Raw genomic sequence first — 21665 nt, 5'->3', positions numbered from 1 at the left:
ACCACTCTCAGCCCCATGCTGACTGCCCCGACAACCCCTCTGCCAGGCTGCAGGAGGGATACTTTGCTCTCACCCTGCTCCATCAAGCCAGAGGCGTCCTGCTGCCTTGAAGACATGGCGCACGTCAACGGTGAGCATTTGGAGAGTCCCTGTCCCAGCAGCGCTGGCGTGTCTCCCCCAAATGCTCCTCTGCTGACCCTGAGGGAGAAGCGGGACGTGGGTGAGCTTGCAGCACAGGCCCAGAGCCCCGAGGTGTGGGGCCCCCCTCCTGCCTCGGCAGCCCCATCCCTCCCCTGCCCTCTCCTCACCTCACCAGGTCGCAGTGACGCACCGCCAGAGCCCAGCGCCCCTTTTATAGGCTTGGCCCTGTACGTCACAATGGCCACTGTGACATCAGCACCGCTGGCCAAATATGGGCAGGGACGCCCTTGGCCACCTGCCGCCCACTGTGACAAGGCCACCACATCACCGGGGTGGGTGTGAAGTACCGGGGCGGGGGCCCGAGCCCTCGGCACCCACGTAGCCGGGGCGGCTGCTCCTGCAGCCAGTGCAGAGCCAAATGCCAGGGCCCCCAGGGCGGCCATCGAGAGTGGCACTGTCGGCCGAAAGGTGCTTTGAGCCTGGCCTGGGCTCACACATCCCATCCCTCAGACGCGGTGGGTGGCTGGGGCACGGCACGGGACCTCAGGACAGCACCCAAATGTCGCAGGTGGCCCAACATCTTTCTCTTGAACTCCTTAGCGCTTCGGTGATGTGCTGCCTCCCGAACAAAAGCAGTGGGACCATGAGCTGGGGAGTGACGGCTGAAACGGCCTTTTTCCATGGCAATAAACGGCCTTTCAGAGTCAGTGTGAGCCTTTCCTTGGTGGGGGAGGAAACTGCGAGTGGCTGTGGGACAGCTTTGGAGGCGGCGGGTGGGAGTGGTGATCTGTTTGAGGGTGGAAAGGCTCTACAGAGGGATCTGGACAGGCTGGATCCATGGGCCGGGGGTTGTGAAGCACTGGAACAGGCTACCCAGGGAAGTGGTGCACTCACCATCCCTGCGGGTATTTAACAGACGTGTAGACGTGGCGCTTAGGGAATGCTTCAGCGGTGGACTTGGTCGTGTTACGTTAGCGGTTGGACTCGTTGATCTCAAGGGTCTTTTCCAACCTAAATGATTCTATGATTCTAATTACCATTCAATTATTGCTTAATCACCATTTGATTACCATGTGGTTTTCATTGTATCGTTGATTAATTACCATTTGATCATTGTTTAATCATTAATACAACCCTTTTAGTTAACTCCACTGCTAAAGGTGTTTCTTCGGCCTAGGCTTCCCACAGCATAGTCTCAGACACCAGTTTCCAGGAAAATGAATAATTTAATTGAATGGTGCAGCCATAGGAGCAGCTCGAGCTGGGTGCCTCCGGGGAGGGACCCAGAACAAAGAAATCCCTGGGCCTTTACACACTTACAACCTATGCCCCCGCTCTCACACACTGTTCATGTGCCCTGCACATGCCTGTTGGTCCAATGATAGTTAATGGTTTGGGGTCTTTTTTTTTACTTATTGGATTCTTGGTCTCCAAGCAGGCCTTGACACTTGTTATCGGCAATAACTACAGCTTCTGCTGACAGCTGTAGCCTCCTTATCTTCCAGTTTGCACTGGTCCCAGGGCCTTCCTTCAGGTATGCAAGTAACAGTTCAAGACAGGCTGAAAAGTTCTCAACAGTTGCAGCCCAGATCTTCAGCAACTTTTAGCTACCACTGCTAAGCAAGACTATTCAGACAACAGAATACAGTTAAAAGAATTCAACTAACTGAACTTATTCTATAACAGTCCTCCCTTTTTGTTAAGCATTCCTGCTAACGTGTCAAAAAGAACTCATGAAGTCTTTCAAGGCGTTTAACCACTACCCATAGTCTCACATGCAACGCTATTACAAGTAACAAGCATAATATAATTAGAGCTAACAAGATCACTACTGGGTGGAGCACATGATTCCCGTAGCTGTTGGTGATCACCCAAAGAGTTTGCCACCATCGGTGTTCTCCATCCTTCTTCACTTGTGATGAATGGTGACTAAGGTTTTTTTGTCCATTGTTCTGGACATGTTCTAGCAGTTGATACAGGTCTTCGTGTTTTAGTAGTTTTCTTACCAATACAAGATTCATTCTGATGGGGATAAGTAATAAACCCTCAGCTAAGGTATAATTGGACTGTAACAATTTATAAGACATAACAGGAGCTGAATAATTAAAATCGCATTCTACAATGTTAGTAAAGTTACAGACACAAACATTTGAGTGATTATTTGTCTCTACAACTGTGTCATCTATCAATATAAGATTGCAAAGGGTTCTCACACAAACACATCCTTTTTGAATATATACAAGTACAGTTTCAGGGGTTTCTTTGAATGTATTTCAAAATGACAAACATTTTGTTCAGTGTCAAGACAAATGTCTTGAGCTTTGATGGTGTAACTTTTGCAAATCCCTGTTGTTCTTGTATGACACATGCATGAACATCGACAGTCTGCCATTTGTTACTGTTTTGTTGGGCCTATACTCTGTGTTCTAATGGGTAGAGTACAGTTCCATTGTGATTTAATCCTAATGCAATGATTTGGTATATGGTGTATACTGATGCATTACGTATTGTTAAGACAAAAGCTGTGGCCATATTATTAACGGGGTTATAAGTGAATTTGATGGGATACCATCACGACTGGAATTCTCTCTCAAATTCAGTTGCATTTTCCCAAATTGTTGTCTGAATGTTGGGGTGTATGATACCCCCTTCCCCTTCTCTTATGATTGCAGCTACTGTAGATTGCATCCACAGTTGTGCTTGGATGCAACTGAGGGCCAGCAAAATGTTATCTTGGGCTACTTCAAGCGCATTCATGATCAGTTGGTGGTCCCTTTCATTAATTCTTTATTACTGAGGCAATACGTTGGATAAGAGCCATTGACTAGTTCCTAACGCTGACAGAGAGGACCATACTGGGCGCTCTAATTTGTTTAGATCACTTGTTGTTGTGGTCAGTTTATTCACAAGCTCCTCAGCATCTATGCTATTTAAGACTCCTAACCCTATTCCTAGGATACTGGCCACGTCTCTCTGTGTTTGTCTTGGGGAGGCAAGGGTTTGTCCGTGTAACCATGCTAACCACCCTGCAAAGGACGTACCCAAGAAGGGGGGACAGGTTGGTTTGATTGTAGAGATATTGATTTGCATCAATAGTGCTACCCGTTTAAGAGATCATGATGGATTGAACAACACTCATTGTTGACCTGTATTTTTTATCACGCATGGTCCAATTTCAGAAATTTGTGGGATCAATTTCTCCCTCATTGGTGGAGGTGTGATAGCTAGGCTTGTTGGGGTGGTTGATATTGAGGCAATTTTTTTGTAGGTCACATTAACAAATATTCTCTTTACTTGAAACAAATGTCCAACCACACAGAGTCTAGAATTGAATGTTAGACAATAACATTGGGTCAATGAATTTTGGTTATGCTGTTTATCTGTGTCAAAGTTAAACCATAGGCTGTATCCATTTCACAACAAAAAATGAGAACTCTTTCATTGGGTTCTCCAGGGGTATGGTCACCTGCCCCGTACGTATCTATGTGAACCATCTCACCCTTAGTTGTCTTAACTTTGAACTACATTGGGTCATCCATCACTTGTATGCTTAGCCGTGGGGAGGACAGGCCACAGGCCCCAAAGTACACCTCATGGCGGGCCTAAACACAGCAGTCCAGGGCGCAGCCTTGCTCACAGAATCACAGACTGGTTGGGGTTGGAAGGGACCTCTGGAGATCATCCAGTCCAACCCCCTGCCAAAGCAGGGTCACCCAGAGCACGTTGCACAGGGTCGTGTCCAGGCGGGTTTGAATATCTCCAGAGAAGGAGACTCCCCATCCTCCCTGGGCAGCCTGTGCCAGGGCTCTGGCACCCTCACAGTAAAGAAGTTTTTCCTCATATTTCCACGGAACTTCCCATGTTTCAGTTCGTGCCCATTGCCCCTTGTCCTGTCGCTGGGCACCTGTCGCTCTGCCCAGGGCGACCCTCCGCAGCCGTTCCCTGGGCCGTGCCTCACCATAAGAAACCACCGCCCCCCACAGCGGCTTCCCGCTCTTTTGGTGCTGAGGCGGCACCGCCCGGCGCTCCGTGCACTGCCCCCGCCCGCCTCCTGCCCCGCCCCTCCGGCCGCGGCGCCCCGTGAGTGCCGCAGTCCCGCGGATCGCCCGGCGACCGCCTGCCCTGGTGAGAAGCGGCGGTGCTCATGGCGACGTGGTGCGGCGCCCTCGGCCTCGGCCTCCTCTGCATGCTGTCGGTGGCCGGTGAGCGTGGGGCGGCGGCTGAGGGGTGGGGAGGTGCCAGGAGCTGCGAGCCGGGGGGCACTGGCTCTCGAGGGGGGTGGGCAGGCTCCAGCATCTCTCTCTGAGGTGGCTCTGGGGGCTCCTGCCGGCCTCCTCCGCGGCCGGGGCTGCATCCCCCAGGGAGGCCCTGCTGAAGCCCCTCGGCATGGGGGAGCATCTGGCTTCTATTTGAGACCCCTCAGCCCAGCCGCCCAAGAGGTGGTGGACGCATCCTGCCTGCGCTGGGGTGAGGGCCGACGCTGGGGCTGGGGTGCCTAACCACGTGCCCCGGCCCCAGCGTCGGCCCTCACCCTGGTGGGGGCAGGAGATATCCAGACCTGAACAGTGGGTTTGGTGCAAGTTGGGCTCACTGAGAGAAAAGTTACACTGAAGGTGAGGTAGATTTGTGTTGATACCGGTGTGTGTTGTTAGACAGCAGCATTAGTGCCCCAGTAATGACTGTGTGGACCCACCTAATGAATGCTGTCTACTGGTAAACCTAAGGTAAGTGTATTGAGGGAGAAATGATGTATCACAAAGTGGCTGCCAGTTGCTCTTGATGCACCCCATTTATAATCTTCAGCTTTTCACCCCCAACACAGTAAATTTTAGCCTTTTAGGGCAAGATAATATAAATACTTAAGTGTTAAGTGATGATATTGCATCAATAGCACTGCTTATATAAAGGCATTTGATAACTGAGCTCATACTGGGCTGCCCAGAGAGGTTGTGGAGTCTCCTTCTCTGGAGACATTCAAAACCCTCCTGGACGCGTTCCTGTGTGATATGGTCTAGGCAATCCTGCCCCGGCAGGGGGATTGGACTAGATGATCTTTCGAGGTCCCTTCCAGTCCCTAACATTCTGTGATTCTGTGATTCTGTGATTCTGTGATACATTGTTGGGGGATATTGTTACAATATTGTTACAGCTAGCGGGAAAAATCAAGGGCAAAAGTAAATTGCAACATAACAAATAAGGGATTGAGAAATGCTGAATCTACAACGAGGATTACCAAGCAGGTGCTAGGCTAGCATGAGAAAGAGGAAGAAAGTTGCAGCTTGCTGATACCTTGCTTATGATCATAGTTGCAAAATAAACAGACAAAGTGTATCAATAGATAGAATGGAACAATAAACAAAGCTTTGCTTATTCGGTAGAAACATGTACGATATAAAAAGAGCTATGCTGCTTGCAATAAACAGATGCCATTGATTGAATCTCATCTATGCGTATTGTCGTTACTGCCACAACTGGTGACCCTGGTGTGATCGTCCGGCCGGCGAGGCACATTCGGAAGAAGGATTTTTTTTGCTAGTGGATCAGCAGCGGGGAGAGCTGCTTACCCGGGAACTTGGTAAGAAGACACCGTGGATTCGGTGAGCCACCAGGGGCACGATGGGGGGTACGATAACTAAGGAAGAGAGTAGCGTTTTGTCTATGTGGCAGTCAGTCTTAAAACAACGGGGGATAAGTCTCCTAGACCCATCGTTGCGGAAAATGTTGATATGGGTGAAGAAGAACAGGTGTGATGCATCCCCTATTACTGCTTTCAGTTTGGCAGTGTGGGAAGGCTTGGGATCTGCCCTCTTTGAGGCAGCGACATACAGAGATAAAGCTGCTGTAGAACTATTAGTAACTTGGCGTGTGATGAAAGAGACTGTACAAAAGGTAAAGCAGCAGCAAGATAAGGAGGAAAAAGGAGATAATCCGGAATCTCCTAATCCTCCTGTGCCATGTATCAGTGGCATTGGTGCCTCAGCAGGCAAGAGGCAAAAACAAACAGAAGCGGCGCCGGCAAAAGTGAAGACGCCTGTACCTACTGCTCCACATGCAGTAGCGGAATACTACAAGAATTTAGAGCAACCATCCCCTTCTAATCCGCCGCAACTGCTCAGCGAAGTAATATCAGAAGCTGTCGACGATGCTCGCCCTCCCCCCCATCCCTCTGCACCTCGGCTCCCCACAGAAGGCTCTTCTGTTAGAGAAGAAGAATTGTCACAGGCACTCAATTGGCTAAGTATCACAGAGGACCCCTCTTGTAGACCTAAGATTGATGCCCCTTCAGATAAATCCTTTAGCTTACCGGGAATTACTGTGTTCCCTCGGGACCCTGGGAAATTTTGGGAGGCTGTAAAATCATCGGCAGCTCAGGAGGGAGAGTGGGAGGTGGTAGAGAAATTGGGAGGCATGGGAGGTGATGCGGGTGAATTTGCGTCTGGTCCTTCTGTTTATCTTGTGATTTTTAATGATCCTACCACGGGTCAGCCTCACACGCATGCTCCTTTTTCGTGGAAAGTTGTACAAGATTTGCAAAAGAGTGTAGCTCAATATGGTATAAATTCTCCTCCAAGTATGCAAATGTTAAGGTTGTTGACAATGGAGACTTTGACTCCTTGGGATTTTAAGCAGCTGGGAAGGATAATTTTCCAGCCTGTGCAATTTGCGGTGTTTATGTCAAATTGGAAAAGTGCTTCTGAAGCTCAGGCGGTGGTAAATTTGCGATACAGTCAAGATGATCCTCGGTATGGTAATGGAGTAGATGTCTTAATGGGAGACGATCAGTTTGCTAATCCTAATCATCAGGCGCAATGGCATCCTCTTATTTTAGATCAGATTAAGATGTTGGGTATGCAGGTGATCGTAAAGACTGCACAACTGGCATCTCCAGTGCGCAGATATACGACTGTGAGACAGGGACCAAAAGAGCCGTTTTTTACCTTTTGTCGAGAGATTACAAGAGGCGGTTGAGAAACAAGTTTTTGACGCGGATTTGCGAGAGACATTGATAACGCAGCTAGCTAGGGATAATGCTAGTGCTGATTGTCAAAAGATCATTGAAGCTTTACCTGGAGAACCAGATTTGAATGCTATGATAAAGGCATGTGCAAAAGTGGGTACTGTGGAACATAAGGCTCAAGTTATGTCTGCGATTAGAACGGTATAACTTGAGAGTTTTCAGAAATTAATGAAAGATGAGCAAACATACTGCGCTTTCTTTTCTCACCATCCAGCAGCTCTACCTTTCTCCAGCAGGTGCTAGTGCAAGCCCAGGTTCAATTTTTGTTTGACTGATTTTCTTGTATGATTTTTTCTAAAGTTTTTATGTGGTATGAAGGTTTATTGCATTCAGAGCACTGCTTATCATCAAAGGACGGATGCGATGTCGGGAGCTTGTGGCCACAGATCCTGCATCACTGACCGTTCCTATTGCAGCTCAGTACTTTGAGTGGTGTATGGCCAATAGCTTTGCTTTGCAAAGCTACATGGAGAATTTCTCGGGACAGGTTGTTTACCACTTACCTTCCCATCCTGTTGTAAAATTGAGTGCGGAACTTCCAATTACCACGAGAGTGTTATGCGCAGACACTCCTGTGGACGGAATTACCATTTTTACGGATGGATCTGGGAACACAGGCAAGGCGGGCCTTGTCTGGTATTCTGACGGCAAGTGGGAATCTATGGTAGTACAACAAAAGGGTTCACCTCAGGTGGTAGAATTACGAGCTGTATTAGAATATTTCAGAATTTTCCCATTCCCTTTAATTTGGTTACTGATTCAGCATATGTAGCTGGCATTGTGAAACAATTAGACAGATCTGTTATAGAGCATACACGTAATCAGTGTGTTTTTGAATGGCTGCGAGCTCTGTGGCACGAAATTCAAGTCCGAATTGCATTGTTTTATGTTTTACATGTAAGAAGTCATACTAATTTGCGTGGGTTTATTGCAGGAGGCAATGCTCAAGTGGACTCTTTGGTTTCTGACCCCACAAATTCTACTGCAATGACTGTACAGGTGCTGGACATTAAACAGCAGGTGTGTATGTCACATGAGTTTTTTCCTCAAGGACATCGGGCACTGTGACGACAATTTCATTTGTCGCACAGCGATGCTCAGAATATCGTGGCTATGTGTCCTGATTGTCAGCAACTGCCGCAACCTACGCAGATACAAGGAACCAATCCTCGAGGACTGCAGGCCTTGGACATTTGGCAAACAGATGTAACTCACATTGCTGAATTCAGCAGGTTAAAATATGTTCATGTAGCAATTGACACTTTTTCTTCTTTGATTATTGCTACAGCGCAAACAGGTGAAAATGCTGGTCACGTTATTCGACACTGGCGAAAAGCTTTTGCAACTGCGGGCATCCCTAAACAGATAAAGACTGATAATGGGGCTGCCTATCGTTCTGCTAAGGTGCAAGCTTTCTTACAGGTTTGGGGTGTTACTCACGTTACTGGCATCCCTCATTCTCCCACGGGACAAGCAATCATCGAGCGAGCACATCAGACTCTGAAACGCATGCTTTTAAAACAAAAAGGGGGAATGAGTGGTGAGACACCTGAAGCTAGACTGGATAAAGCAGTATATGTACTGAACTTTTTTCAAATTCGAACTGATAAAACTGATCCTCCTGTTGTAATGCATTTTGGATCAATGAAAGGACAATCGCAGGTGGAACCTGGTGTAAAAGTTCTTATTCGAGTCCTACAAACTGGGCAGTGGACAGGACCACACGATCTATTAACGTGGGGACGGGGTTATGCTTGTGTTTCCACAGATGTAGGACCTCGTTGGATACCAGCTAGGTGCGTACGTCCAGCTCTGGGGGAGAAGCCCACATTGCATGGATCTCCTGGCATTGTCGGATCCAGGGAATCTGACTCCAGAGGCCCAGAGGAGACGTAAGCACCGTTTCGCGAACGTCGTCAGACCCTTGCTCCGGGATCTGAATCCTGCCAATACTAGTAGAGGATTAACCCATCCTCTAACCTTCTTTACCCGAGATTCATTCCAAGGTCATTGACCGACTACAGAGGAAAGCAATTGGAAACTACCTATCCAGAACACAGGTTAATCTGTAGGCCGTAGATAAAGGTAGTATGTAATAACTGTGGTTCTGTTGCTTGGCGAGTGATGCGGAAAACCGATGGAGCACTTCATTGGCTCTGTCCTGCTTGTGAGCAGAGAATTGACAGTGCTGATCTTAGTACATTTTACGAACATTTTTTGGGAAAACCTTTAGCTGAAGTAGAAGGAAGAAGTGATCTGCATTTTACTTGGCCACCCACTTTGCAAGAAAGACAATTTTGCACTGCTGTAAGCTTAATAGAAAATTTCGAAGTCAGGATAACGGCTGTAATAGCTTTTAATTTGGGAAAATGTAATGCTTTGCAACAAATCATAGATAGTGCGCTTATTGTTGGACATCAGTGTGGACAGGGGGTTCCTATCCCTAGGAGTTGATGGGTAAGAGACGACTGGTGGGAAGAAGAAAAACGAAGATGGGACTGTCGATCACAACCCTCACGGTCGCCATCCTACAGGTCCTCGGGCAGGTCATGTCTACCCAGGCATCAGAACCCCATGCAATAATCAAAATACCACGAAGGGCTAATGTGCGGGTAAGATGTGCGGCCAGATGGGATCCACCCAAGGGTACTGAGGGAGCTGGCAGAAGTGCTCACCAAGAGACTTTCCATCATTTATCAGCAGTCCTGGCTAACCAGGGAGGTCCCAGGCAACTGGAGGTTAGCAAATGTGACACCCATCTACAAGAAGAGCCGGAAGGAGGATCCAGGAAAGTATAGGCCCGTCAGTCTGACCTCAGTGCTAGGGAAGATTATGGAGCAGATCATCTTGAGGGCCATCATGCAGCACGTACAGGACAACCAGGCGATCAGACCCAGTCAGCATAGGTTTATGAAAGGCAGGTCCTGCTTGACTAACCTGATCTCCTTCTATGACAAGATGACCCGCTTACTGGATGAGGGAAGGGCTGTGGATGTTGTCTACCTGGACTTTAGTAAAGCCTTTGACACCATCTCCCACAGCATTCTCCTGGAGAAACCGTCTGCTCGTGGCTTGGACAGGCATATTCTTTGCTGGGTAAAAATCTGGCTGGATGGCCAAGCCCAAAGAGTTGTGGTGAATGGAGTTAAATCCAGTTGGCAGCCGGTCACAAGTGGTGTTCCCCAGGGCTCGGTGTTGGGGCTGGTTCTGTCCAATATCTTTATCAATGATCTGGACCAGGGGATTGAGTGCTCTCTCAGTAAGTTCGCAGACGACACCAAGCTAGGTGGGAGTGTTGATGTGATGGAGGGTAGGAAGGCTCTGCAGAGGGACCTGGACAGGTTGGATCAATGGGCCGAGACCAACTGTATGAGGTTCAACAAGGCCAAGTGTCAGATCCTGCGCAACCCCACGCACCGCTACAGGCTGGGGGAAGAGTGGCTGGAAAGCTGCCTGGTGGAGAAGGACCTGGGGGTGTTGGTCGATGGCCGGCTGAATATGAGCCAGCAGTGTGCCCAGGCGGCCAAGGCCAACGGCATCCTGGCTTGTATCAGCACTAGTGTGGCCAGCAGGACTAGGGCAGGGATCGTCCCCCTGTACTCGGCACTGGTGAGGCTGCACCTCGAATCCTGTGTTCGGTCCTGGGCCCCTCACGACAAGAAAGACCTTGAGGTGCTGGAGCGAGTCCAGAGAAGGGCAAAGAAGGTGGTGAAGGGTCTGGAGCACAAGTGTGATGGGGAGCGGCTGAGGGACCTGGGGGTGTTTAGTCTGGAGAAAAGGAGGCTGAGGGGAGACCTTCTCGCTCTCTACAACTACCTGAAAGGAAGGTGTAGCGAGGGGGGGGTCAGTCTCTTCTCCCAAGTCACAAGTGACAGGACGAGAGGAAATGGCCTCAAGTTGCACCAGGGCAGGTTTAGATTGGAGATCAGGGACAATTTCTTCACAGAAAGGGTTGTCAAGCCTTGGAACAGGCTGCCCAGGGCAGTGGTGGAGTCCCCATCCCTTGAGGGATTTAAAAGCCGTGTAGATGTGGTGCTGAGGGACATGGGTTAGTGGTGGGCTTGGCAATGTTGGGTTAACGGTTGGACTCAATGATCTTAAAGGTCCTTTCTAACCAAAACGATTCTATGATTCTTTGATCCTGACATCACAAGAGACATCTGAAGTATGAAAGAACAGGAAAATTGTTCTGCTACAATTACTTTTTAACTAGAAATGGAAATGTCCTGCCTAGCTGACTTTTCATAGAGCGTCACCTACAGTTTGAGAGTTTAAGTGCCCAGGATATGGGACCATGCTTTTGTATTTCATGAACACTGCCAAGTTAAAGATGTTATTTAAAAGAACTTCGTTTAAAAGAAAAATAGTAAATGGCACATCATGTAATTGCTATTTATTTTCATAAACATGAGGTATTTCAAAGTGCTATAAGACACAGCACTAAATGTACGTTGTTGGAAGAAATTAAACACAGAACTTTGCAGCTACCCAGTTCTGTGCACCAAACATTAACAAACACATTAACTGGAAGAAACAGGCTAGGAAAAGGCATATATAGTGAATTGCTTTACAAAAGTTTCTTAGTTCAAAAAAGTCATAAACTAACATCTACTCCAACCCTTCACAACTCATTTTCATATGAAAATGTAAGTATCAAATTTAGTTATGTATCAGCACCATACTAAAGCCTAAGGGCAATGTAAGAATTAGTACAGTACATAACAATAAGAGATTAACAATATATTTGTATACAAAACCATGCTCCTCAAACATTGAGGTATTAACATACTTAGGTATGAACTTCCAGTCTAGTACTGGTAGCAAAAGCCACCTCTCATAACCCAAGACATGTACAGAAGGCAAGTGTGTAGATTGTATTTACAGAAAATTCCCACAGGGGTACAAATGCCAGCCCCTAAAGTAACATCTGTTAGAACATAAGCACCATAAAACTGAGGAATGAATGTTTTAAAACTCAGCTAAATGTCATCAGCAGCTCCAAGTGCTCACAACAATTAAAAAAAAGAATCCCCACCATCTACAGTTCTTAAGAAGAAAAACAAAGGCAGTCCATTGTTGTTTGGTAGTCTTGCAATAAACTCCTTGCAAGAACATCCATTTGCTCCGTACCCAGATAATACAGTTTGTCGATTACTTCAGGGACTAGACTGAAAGTAAAACCAATATTCTTAATGTCAAAAACAACATTTTTTTTTAAAGAATCAAAAATGTGCCAAGTGGCAATGACTCTCCTAGTCAGCCAAAACAAAACAAAGTTTAGCAAGTCTGCTTGTATTCTATTTCCTTCAGCAGTTGTTGTTGTCTGGCTTGCAATTTTTCCTTTTCTAGCAATAACTTCTGCTCCTCTGCCTGAAGGGAATGAACATATTCAACGGCTTTTTTCAAGATCACAACTTGGGCAACTTTCCCATTTCTAACCAGTTCTGGAACATGGTCCCTTAATGTGAGGAAACCCAACCGTAGATCATTCCGCCGTTGACGCTCCAGGATTCTACACTTGCATCGACGTTCACTATCTTGTGAATCAGACTTTCGAGGACTTGAACTCTTAGACTTTGGTTGAATCATGGGTGTTACTGGATGGGGCACCTTGGTTTTTAACTTCTTCTGTGGTGGAGCATCTTCACTCTCCATGTATGGAGAAGGCATGGCATAATTATGCTGCTGGTGAACTGGTGCACAACGCTTTAAAATCAGTTCGTTCTGCTGTGTCCTGATTGATGGAAAAGTGATATTTTTGGGATGCGCTGTAATAGTAAGGGTGGTAACAGCCTTCTTGAAGGAGGAGCATATTTTCTCCACTGTCCCAACATCTGTTTCTTCTTCTTCATCCTCTCCCTCCTCACCTTCATCATCTTTTGGCAGCAGAAAATGGAAAATAAAATAGATGTTATTCTCACAGAAAATACTCCAAACAAGTGTCAACACAGATGTATTTATTGACAAAATATGTACAGTAAAAGGAGCAATGAAATAACTGATGGCAAAAACAGTGTGTGCCCCCATCTGTAGTCAGATACAGATCTGGAAAAGTATGTAATATACACGAAATGACTGAACATCAGTGATTTCTGAAAGTTTAATAAGTTGAATCAGTTTTTATTTAAAACTCTTCTAATTTTCAATCGATTTTCACCAGCCTGCTCCAGCCTTCCCAAATCACGCCTAAGGGCACACACATCATCCCCCACAAACCCCGTCCCCAGGGTGACAGTGGCAGCCCCCTCTGCCCACCAGCCCCCTGTGAGAGACTGAAATGTAAAGTGATTGATTGTCTCAAAGTTTGCTTGTGGCTCTGGTTTGACTGGTGAGACAGTGGGTGCTGTGGAGTTCACAAGCTTGTTGATGCTGCATACCCCTCTTCTGCTTATCAACCACCGACCATTTGTCAGGGCTGAACAAGCAGCCCACCAAGAACAGCCTCTTTACTCTAAGTGATAAGCAAGGCCTAAGGTATGTTAACAGAGCGTGAGAAGTATGGCATATGCAAAACTAGAGCCACACCGTTGTCAAGACACCATTGTCAAGATGACAAAACCCACTCCCTTGCCTGCAAGGTACAAAGGAAGACCACTCTGACACACAGTGCCAGACCACAACCAAAAGACTGAACACCAAAGACAAACAGAGGACCTGCGGGACATCGCTGGATGCTGGGTGGTGACTATCTTATCCTTGCTATACTGTCTGTAATCTCAGCTTATTTTTCCTTCTGTCTCTTGGTTTCTTTTCCGTATCTTTTCTCCTCTTTCCCAAAATATCATCATCCACTTACCATTCTCCAAGTAAACTCAGCCCATTGTGAATCAATACCGTGCCTCGTTTGTGCTCTATCTTCGTCTCAAGCATCAACTAAGAACCCTTTCGTAGCGGAGGGGAATCCTTTGCTGCTCCCGAGTGCACCGGGAGGGAAAGGGGGGGACAAATTATTTTTAAGGGGGCTCTAACCTACACGGGTGGGGCTGACCGTGGAGTTTTTAGAGGGCTCTGACCCGTGCCGGCTGGGCAGGGCTGACCGAGGAGGGCTGCGATCTGATCAATCGTAGCTGGAGAACCTCCCCCTCTGGTGGAACCTCATCGGTTCTTGACACCCCCCCCCCAGCACGGCCGCTGAGATGGGGCACGCCAGTCGCAGACGGTAGGGGAGCCCCGGGGGGACACCAACCCCACGCAGCCCCAGGCCTGCTGCCGCCGTGCCTGCTGCCCCCGGCCCGGCCCTGCGCGTCGGTGCCGCCGGCGGGGCCCGAACCGGGGCGCAGCCGCCCCCGCCCCCGCCCGGCCCCCGGGCAGCCCGCGGGGGCGCGGAGCCGTCGGCGCCCGGAGGCAGCGCCGCCACCCGCCACCCCCCGGGGGACGGGGCAGCCGCGAACCGCCAGCGCTCACCCGAGCCGCGGAGGGTGTCCGCGGAGCTGTCGCCGGTCCCGCTGTCCGCGGAGCTGTCGCCGGTCCCGCTGTCCGCGGAGCTGCCGCCGGCCCCGCTGTCCCCGGCGGGCTGTCGCCGCGCAGATCCCCGCCGCTCGCCGCCCCGGCGCGACCCGCCGCCGCCCGCCGCTTGTTGCCGGGGCAGGGGAGGGCCACGGCCGGGTCCACCTCTCGCTTCTTGCCGGGGCAAAGGAGGGCCACGGCCGCGCCCGCGCCCTCGGGCCCCGCACCGCCCAGCTCTGCACGGCCGCTGCCGGCGGCGGGGCTGCCCGCGGGGGCGGGGACGGCCCCCGGGGGCGGTGGCGGGCGCCTCGCCCCGCAGCTCCTCGCTGAGCGGCCGCTCCGGGTCCTCGCGGGCGGAGGAGCCGCCCCACGTGCAGTCCTGGCTTATGGCGGAGCTGGGGTTGTCGGTCGCGCCGAGGCCCGTCTCGAAGTCCCCTCCGTCCGGGCCCCCGCACAGGTCGGCCTCGGGGGGCGGCAGGAGCAGCGTGGACGCCCCTCCCCACGGCACCGGAGCCCCCCCCGGGGGGTGCTCCTGGAGCCCGGCCCGGCTAGAAGGCAGGAGAGGGGTGGGCAGCAGCTCAAACTTCTTCCAGATGTGCTCCCCGGGGATGGCGTAGTCCGGCCCGCACAAAGAAAGATCATCTTTGTCGGGGTAGAACCAGGGCTGTAAAGCATCGAACTCGAGGTCTGGGTTTTTACAGAGTGTTCCTGGCATTATGTATCTTCCTGCTTAGCCCTGGGTCGGGCAGTGGTTTCAGAGATAGGTTTTATGGTTATTTCCACCAAGGAGAAGAAGAGAGGTTCTCCCAAGACCTGAAACTAAATCAAAAATTAAAAAAAACACCACAATTAAAACATGAAGAAACAAACAGTCACGAATGTGACTCCCTTCCTCTTAACCGAAGGGAGAAAAAAAAATAATCCCATCATCAATAGCAAGAAATGGGGAGCCTTTTGCAAGTTGAGAAAAAAATGCATATCACACGCCTTTCCTCCTGTCTCAAGATATTATATATAAATATTATATATATATTATATATATAAAAGAATGAGGTGCAGAGCTAGGCCGGCTGGCTCTTCCCACTAGATTTAGAATCACAGAATCATAGAATGGTTTGGGTTGGAAGGGACCTTAAAGATCATCTAGTTCCAACCCCCCCTGCCACAAGCAGGGACACCTTCCACTAGACCAGGTTCCTCCAAGCCCCATCCAACCTGGCCTTGAACACTGCCAGGGAGGGGGCAGCCACAGCTTCTCCGGGCAACCTGGGCCAGTGCCTCACTACCTTCACAGGAAAGAATTTCTTCCTAATGTCTCATCTAAATCTCCCCTCTTTCAGTTTAAAACCATTCCCCCTCATCCTGTCACTACTTGCCCTTGTAAAAAGCCCCTCTCCTGCTTTCCTGTAGCCCCTTCAGGTACTGGAAGGTGCTAGAAGGTCTCCCCAGAGCCTTCTCTTCTCCAGGCTGAACAGCCCCAACTCTCTCAGCCTGTCTCCAGAGCAGAGGTGCTCCAGCCCTCTCGGCATCTTCGTGGCCTCCTCTGGACTCGCTCCAACAGCTCCATGTCCTTCTTATGCTGGGGGCTCCAGAGCTGAACACACTATTCCAGGTGGGGTCTCACAAGAGCTGGGTCATATGGAGAAAACCCCAAGAAAGTTTATCGAGCATTACAAAATGATAATAAGTCACAACTTCCCTTGGGCAGAAATCCCTTCTGGGACAAGAAAGTGTGCGTTACCCAGTGAAGGGATTCTTACAGAGGGTGGGGGGCTATAGTTTCCCCTCCTGCACAGGAGGCACCATTTCTGCTTCTGGCCCGGAGTTTGGGGTTCGAGTATGGCCAGCACTGAGCGGAGTGAGCCTGCATTGCAGCCTCCAAGCTGGATGGGTGCTGTGTGTGTACCCATAAAACCCATGGGGCAGAGCCAGCTTCTCTGGCCCTTGCGTAGTCATGTGAAATTGATATCAAAGGCTTAAATTGTAATTTAAAATTTTGAAAGATTTAGTTACAATGTTAATTATAAACTAAGCTAATCAACTTCTAGGAAGTATAGAATCATGTAACGTATTGTTTGTTGAAGGCCAAATGGAACTGATTCTAAGCAGCAGAAACAAACATCCGTTGTTTGGGCAGCGCTCAAGTAAGATATCTTGCTTTGTTGCACTCTTGGCAACAAACAAAAGAAAATGAGTGACCTCAAAGAAACTATTGTTAAAAAGAGGAAGGGTCAATATCCCCAAACGACCACCGTGAACCACCAAAGACCCTCCCACATGCACAATAAAGATTTGACCTACATTTAACTTGAACAATTGCATAACCCGATGAATAATTATTAGCTAGGCATGTATATGTATTAGGTAGACGGATATAATATAATATTGAAGAGACTGTAACCAAGTCAGTTGCTTGATTTGTGGGAACCCACCGAGCACCCAGGCTTGTGCAAAGCTGAAATGTCACACACCTGAGCGTGTGACAATTGGCCTATTGCACACCGGGCCACGAATCCGCTTTTTGGACAGCAGCTTTCTGGAGACCCAGGTGGGACAGCCGTGAAGCCTTGCCTGGATCGACTTGCTGGCTACCGGCGGGGGAGAAGCTGCTCTTCAGATTCCAGTGCGCACGGACCTGTTTGTTTGTGGACTCTGTGAGGCTCTCCCCACGCTGAGCAGATAAGTGACTCAAAGGTGCAACGCGTGAATTAGAGACATTGCAAGGGGGGTATAGTAGGTGGAAAATTGTATAAAAGATAAAAGGTATATTCGTGCACGCTTGACAGTGACGACCACAGTGCATGAAAGCGTGGGTGAGAATGTTCTCTTGGGTAACAATATGGGAGCGGGACAAGGGGCAGGACAGTCTGCTGAACCTCCCCTTTTCTCGCCATTAGGGTGCATCCTGAAACACTGGAATATGTTTGGTACAGATCCGTTGACAAAAAAAAATAAGGGAATACTGCAGCTAATGGTGGACAAAGTATAAATTGGAGGATGGGTAAAAATGGCCAGAGATGGGAACTTTGAATTATAATACTATTTTACAACTTATGTGATTCTGTAGAAGGCAAGATAAATGGGATGAGATCCCATACATGGATTTGTTCTTTTCCTTATGAAGTGATCATGAAACGAGAAAGCAGTGTAAATTGTTGGTATCTGAGTCCAATGTTTTAATGATGACGGAAGAGAAAGGGAAATTACCTCGTTGTTGTTGTTCCACTTGTAGTATTGGGAAACACTGTATAAAAGTGGCTGATGAGCAAGACGATATACAACTGTGGGTTTCTTCTGGCAATAAACAGGACAACGGTTCTCAAAATGACAGTGCTCGGGGAAGAGGAAATGATTTAGTCTGATAGCAGGCAGAACTCGCACTCAGCAAAATCTGGTCCTTCAGGCTCCCTCGTGGGAGGCAGTGGGACCAGATGGAATGCCAGTACAAGTGAAAGTACCATTTTCTACCTCAGACTTAATGAATTGGAAGCAATCTGCTGGGTCATATGGAGACAACCCTGAAAAAGTTTATCGAGCGTTACAAATGATACTTGAGAATCATAATCCTGAATTAGAAAGATACACAAATTTTACTAAACACCTTTCTCCTTCCCAAAGAAAAACGAATGATACTAGAAAAGGCCCAGGTGGAAAATACGAGATTAAACACAAGGGATGGGCCAGATCGTTTCATGCCCACCCAAGAACCCGATTGGAATCCAGATACAGGAGCAGGGCAATTGATGATTAAAAAATACCAACAGTTAATTCTATATGGAGTAAAACATGGGGTACCTAGACCTAAAAACCTTGCAAAATTCTATCAAGTGGTGCAGGGCAAAAAGTGAGGACCCCTCTACCTTCTATGAAAGATTGTGTGAGACTGCTCAAAAATGGACAGATTTAGACCCAGAGGATGAGGCTAATAAAGTAACATTGACAACACTATTTGTAGGGCAATCAGCACCAGATATAAGGAGAAAGTTACAGAAGGTGGATGGTATGTCTGGAATGACAATATCACAGCTAATTGAAATTGCTTATAAAGTTTACAATAATAGAGAAGAATTAGAAAAAAAAAGGGAAAACAGAAGGAAAAACTGAAAGATCAGAAACAAAAAGCTGCAATTTTAGCAGCAGCATTTACTCAAGCACAAATATCCTCTAAGGGAAGGGGCTTCTCAAGAGGATGGGGATGTGGGAGAGGACGAGGAGCAGAAGGAAATATCGGAGATAGAACCCATTCGGGGTTTGACCAATGTGCAATTTGTAAAGAAAAGGGACATTGGAAGAATGAGTCTCTAAAAAGAAAACCAGCTGAGTCACCTCCCTCTGCTCCTATTCCTGAGGCAGATTTACTGGTAATTGGCACAGAAGATTCTGATTGATGGGGGCTGAGGGCTGAAAAATTTAATTCCCCAGCCAAGCCCCTGGTTCCAGTTGAGCTGGGAAAATAAATTGTTAATTTCTTAGTAGACACAGGGGCAACTTATTCAATATTAAATAGTTGCAAAGGACCTGTGAGTAAATTTTCTATGTCATTGGTTGGTGCCATGGGAAAATGAGAGGTTAAGCCCTTTTTCCAGCCCATGATATGCAAAATTGGAAATAGAATATTGACCCATGAGTTTTTGTATATGCCCAAGTGGACACCAGTGACGAGTGGCGTTCCTCAGGGGTCTGTATTGGGACTGGTCCTGTTTAACATCTTTGTCGGTGACATGGACAGTGGGATTGAGTGCACCCTCAGCAAGTTTGCCAATGACACCAAGCTGTGTGGTGCGGTCGCCACGCTGGAGGGAAGGGGTGCCATCCAGAGGGACCTGGACAGGCTGGAGAGCTGGGCCCATAAGAACTGCATGAAGTTCAACGGGGCCAAGTGCAAGGTCCTGCACATGGGTTGGGGCAATCCCAAGCACAAATACAGGCTGGGCAGAGAATGGATTGAGATCAGCCCTGAGGAGAAGGACTTGGGGGTGGTGGGTGACGAGAAGCTCAACATGAGCCTGCAATGTGCGCCTGCAGCCCAGAAAGCCAACTGTATCCTGGGTTGCATCCCCAGCAGCGTGGCCAGCAGGTCAAGGGAGGGGATTCTGCCCCTCTGCTCTGCTCTTGTGACACCCCACCTGCAGTGCTGCATCCAGCTCTGGGGCCCCAACAGAAGAAGGACACGGAGCTGTTGGAGAGAGTCCAGAGGAGGCCACGGAGATGCTCAGAGGGCTGGAGCCCCTCTGCTATGGAGACAGGCTGAGAGAGTTGGGGCTGTTCAGCCTGGAGAAGAGGAGGCTCCAGGGAGACGTTCTAGCACCTTCCAGTCCCTCAAGGGGGCCTACAGGAAAGATGGGAAGGGACTTTTTACAAGGGCATGGAGTGACAGGATGAGGGGGAATGGTTTTAAACTGAAAGAGGGGAGATTTAGATTAGATATTAGGAAGAAATTCTTTCCTGTGAGGGTAGTGAGACCCTGGCCCAGGCTGCCCAGAGAAGCTGTGGCTGCCCCCTCCCTGGCACTGTTCAAGGCCAGGTTGGATGGGGCTTGGAGCAACCTGGTCTGGTGGAAGGTGTCTCTGCCCGTGGCAGGGGGGTTGGAACTAGATGGTCTTCAAGGTCCCTTCCAACCCAAACCATTCTGTGATTCTATGAATAACTCCTAGTACAATATTTAAGGGCTATTAATCAAATAGTGATTGATGTTCACCCTGTGGTGCCAAACCCGTATACTCTACTGACCATGACAGTAGATTCTAATGTTTTTTTCAAAGTTTTGGATTTAAAGGATGCTTTTTTCTGTATTCCCCTGGAGGAAGACAGTCAAAAGTTGTTTGCCTTCGAATGGGAAAGTCCTACAACGGGATGCAAAATGAAGCTATGCTGGATAGTACTTCCCCAAGGATTTAAGAACAGTCCTAACATTTTTGGTAATGTATTAGCAAAAGAACTGGAACTATGGCAAGGTACGAACTCATCAATTACCTTGCTACAATATGTGGATGACATTTTATTGGGGGCCGATACAATCGAGGAATGTAAGGAAACAACTATTAGTCTGCTGAACTTTTTGGGACCAGCTGGATATCGGGTGTCTCAGAAGAAAGCATAGATTGTGCAGAGGAATGTGACATATTTGGGGTTTGAAATTTCTCAAGGAGAAAGAAAGTTGGGAATTGAGAGAAGGGAGGCAATATGTCAAATTGCACCCTCCCCCCGCCCCAAAATCAAAAAAGAGAGTTAAAAGGATTTCTTGGAATGGCTGGATGGTGCCGCCTTTGGATACCTAATTTTGGACTGATGGCTAAACCCTTGTATGAGGCTACTAAAGGACCTGTAGAGGTATTGGAATGACTCCAGAATGTCAAAAGGGGTTTGATGATATAAAAATTGTTCTCATGAGTGCTCCTGCACTAGGCCTCCCTAATTTGACAAAAACTTTTGAGCTTTATGTACATGAATGAGGACATCAGGCATTGGGAGTGCTTGTGCAGACTCTAGGGGACTGGAAAAGACCAGTAGGTTATTTCTCAAAACAACTGGACAAGGTGGGCTCAGGCTGGCGGGATGTCTAAGAGTAGTGAAGGCAGCTGTGTTATTAATATAAGAGGCACGAAAACAATGGGACAAAAGATTACTTTTCTTGTTCCACATGCAGTCATTGCCGTCCTGGAACAAGAAGGACATCACTGGCTATCTCCGAGCAGGATGGTGCAGTATCAAGTAATATTGCTGGAACAAGACGACATAGTGACGAAAATATCCAGGACATTAAATCCAGCATCATTACTACCCCTGAGGGAAACAGAGGAATTGGTACATGACTGCTTACAGACTATTGAACAGATTTAAGAGACACCCCATTACAACATCCTGATTGGGAATTATTCACTGATGGGAGCAGCTTCTTGATTAAAGGAGAACGAAAGCTTGGATCTGCTGTTGTAACCTTGGAAAAAGAAATGGAAGCAAAGCCACTGCCTGTGAATGCATTAGCTCAGAAGGCTGAATTAATTGCCTTGACTTGGGCTTTAGAATTATCAGATGGAAAGCAAGCTAATGTATATACTGA

The 21665-nt window shown here is 48.2% G+C and overlaps 1 protein-coding gene across 1 annotated transcript; it reads right to left on the bottom strand.

Moving 5' to 3' along the window:
• Positions 1–12436: 12436 nt before the first annotated feature.
• LOC137674551 (N-myc proto-oncogene protein-like) lies at positions 12437–21342 on the bottom strand. The gene is given in 6 exon segments (XM_068420004.1): positions 12437–13035; positions 14597–14711; positions 14714–14770; positions 14816–14909; positions 14911–15323; positions 21322–21342. Coding segments are annotated over 6 exon segments (1299 nt in total).
• Positions 21343–21665: the final 323 nt, after the last annotated feature.

Source organism: Nyctibius grandis, chromosome 29 (assembly GCF_013368605.1).
Source record: "Nyctibius grandis isolate bNycGra1 chromosome 29, bNycGra1.pri, whole genome shotgun sequence".
NCBI lineage: Eukaryota > Metazoa > Chordata > Aves > Nyctibiiformes > Nyctibiidae > Nyctibius > Nyctibius grandis.
Note: the sequence above shows the minus strand (reverse complement) of the source record. Positions and strands in the feature narration are given on the sequence as shown.